Source organism: Microtus ochrogaster, chromosome 8 (genome assembly GCF_000317375.1).
Source record: "Microtus ochrogaster isolate Prairie Vole_2 chromosome 8, MicOch1.0, whole genome shotgun sequence".
NCBI classification, from domain to species: Eukaryota; Metazoa; Chordata; class Mammalia; order Rodentia; family Cricetidae; genus Microtus; species Microtus ochrogaster.
Genome location: NC_022015.1, coordinates 14,497,144 through 14,499,329, shown reverse-complemented (window position 1 = coordinate 14,499,329; position 2,186 = coordinate 14,497,144). Strand labels below are relative to the sequence as shown.

Below are 2,186 nucleotides of genomic sequence, written 5' to 3'. Positions count from 1 at the left end.
GGGTGGGAGGTGTGGGGGGTGAAGGCGGGGGCGGGCTTCGGGTTGCTGGGCACAGGGAGCTCGGCAATTTGCAGACTTGAAGGCTCAGGGGTCTCACTCCTTAAAGAGCACACCGCTGGGTTCTGCGCTACAGCTGACTCCTCAGGTCTGATCGTGGCCTGGAACTGGGTATTCCCAGCCGACCTGCGATGCTGCTGTTGCCTGGGACCATGTTTGAGAGCCACCTCCTTCTGAGGCCTGGGAACAGCCCAGCGGGTGGCGGGAGTCTGCTGAAGTGAGAGCCTAAACCGGCTTCTTCCTTTTAGCTCTGCTGCCTCCCAGTGGCAATTTCAAGACTGCAGCTACAAGGGTTACGCATGCGTGACTGAAATGTGGTTTATACAAACTCAAGTGTTAAAACGGATTGCTATCCTCATGCTTTGCATTTATTTATCATTTTTACTTATTTCTTGATTGTGTGTGTGCATATTTATGTATCAGAGAATACTTGAGAGTCAGTTCTTTTTATCCACCTTGTGGGGTCTAGGGATCCAGCTGAGGTCATGAGGCTTGGTGGCCAAGTACCTCCACCTGCTGAAGCTCCTCACTAGCCTCTCGTTATTATTCTTATCATCATCGTTATTTATATTTATTATAATAATTTATCGTTATTATTTTACAGAAACCATGATATAGTTGGTGAGTTTATTGTCTTCCTTAACAGACAGGAATTCTTGACTGTAATTAGGGAAGTTTATTACAATAAAAATAATCATTAAGACAATCTTTGAAGCATGCAGACATGTGAAAATATAAAGCCTTACCTAGTTCTGTTTCTATTATAAGCCTGTTGGCTCTTCACCCTGTATATTTCTAAAGGCATACGACCAGTGGAAAGGTATACATGTCCTCCCTTCCTCCCTCCCTCCCTCCCTCCCTCCCTTCCTCCCTTCCTCTCCCTACTTCCTTCCTTTCCTCTCTTTCTTCCCCTCTCCCTCATTCCTTCCTCACTCCTCCATTCTTTCCCCTTCCTCCCTCTTTCTTTCCTACCCTCCTCCCTCCTTTTCCCCCACCCCTTCCTTCCCACCTTTGGGAACTGTTCTATGACCAAGCCCTATGCTCATTTCCGTAATTACCTCCTTGTGTTTGGATTTTCACTTTATTTTTCTTGTATTGCTGAGAATTATTTTTATGCAGATTATGTATTACCATGAGAAAGCCCCTGGATAGTTCACAAAAGGGAAGCAACCAAATATATGGATATAGAGTTCAGGATCACAGCAGGGAAACAGATGCCACAAAATGTGATGGAGTTACAGGGGAATAAAATTCTTCCTGCCATGCTTGGAGGTTGATTTAACAACACATTAATATTTAAATGAAACCCAAAGTGAATTTTCAGCACGTGATAGCCAGGCCTAGAGGAGGCATTCTCAGGGGGACAGTCACTGTCTGGCCCTGGCCAAGAATGTCTTGCTTTGCTGCCCTGGGCCCCGTCTAGAGAGGGTGGTATGGAGTCCTTCTATCCGGATGCGGTCGGAGGGAGACACTGCCTTGCTTTCTATCAAGGCTCAGCCCAGTTTATTATCCTTCCAGCTCAAGGCCAACCTTCTGGACATTGCTACAGAGAACCAGACCCTCAACGAGACCTTGGGCTCTCTGTCGGGTGCAGTTGTGGGTCTGAGCAGCAGGGAGCTGGAATCCCTCTCCCCCAAGGCAGTGCACAGCGCCATCTCTACCCTCAGCCAGGTCACAGGCTGGAGCAGAAGCCAGATCTGCATCTTGTCTGCCAAATACTTGGCCCAGGAAAAGGTCAGCTGGAACCTTCCCCCTTCTTCAAGTGCCTGAGGGCCAGTGTGATGTTAATCAGGTTGCTGTAACAAAGATCACAGAGCTAACGGCTTAAACAACAGACTTTCCCTTCTCACAGTCCTGGGAAGCCTCATTTTAAGGGCCGTTGTTTTGGCTTGTGGACAACAGCCATCTTTTTATATACTTATGTGAACTCCATGACAGCAGCTTGTCTGTCTCTCTGTCTCTTGGTGAATACATGTATGCTTATGTATGAAGATATGAGTGGAGGCTACAAGAATGTTGAAATGTCTTCTTTAAGCGTTTCTCTACCTTATGTTATTGAGACAGGTTCTCACATTGAACCCAGCGCTTGCCATTTTAGCTGGAGTGGCCAGGCAGCAAGCCCCAAGGAT

At 47.2% G+C, this 2,186-nt stretch overlaps 1 protein-coding gene across 1 annotated transcript in view; it reads left to right on the top strand.

The window, feature by feature from the left end:
- Window positions 1-2,186, top strand: part of Otoa (otoancorin) — an 82,144-nt gene that overhangs the window by 41,407 nt on the left and 38,551 nt on the right. Inside the window, exon 13 of the mRNA XM_005351171.2 lies at window positions 1,576-1,791. Within this exon, the coding sequence (XP_005351228.1) occupies window positions 1,576-1,791 (216 nt within the window). The remainder of the gene's footprint in view (window positions 1-1,575; window positions 1,792-2,186) is intronic.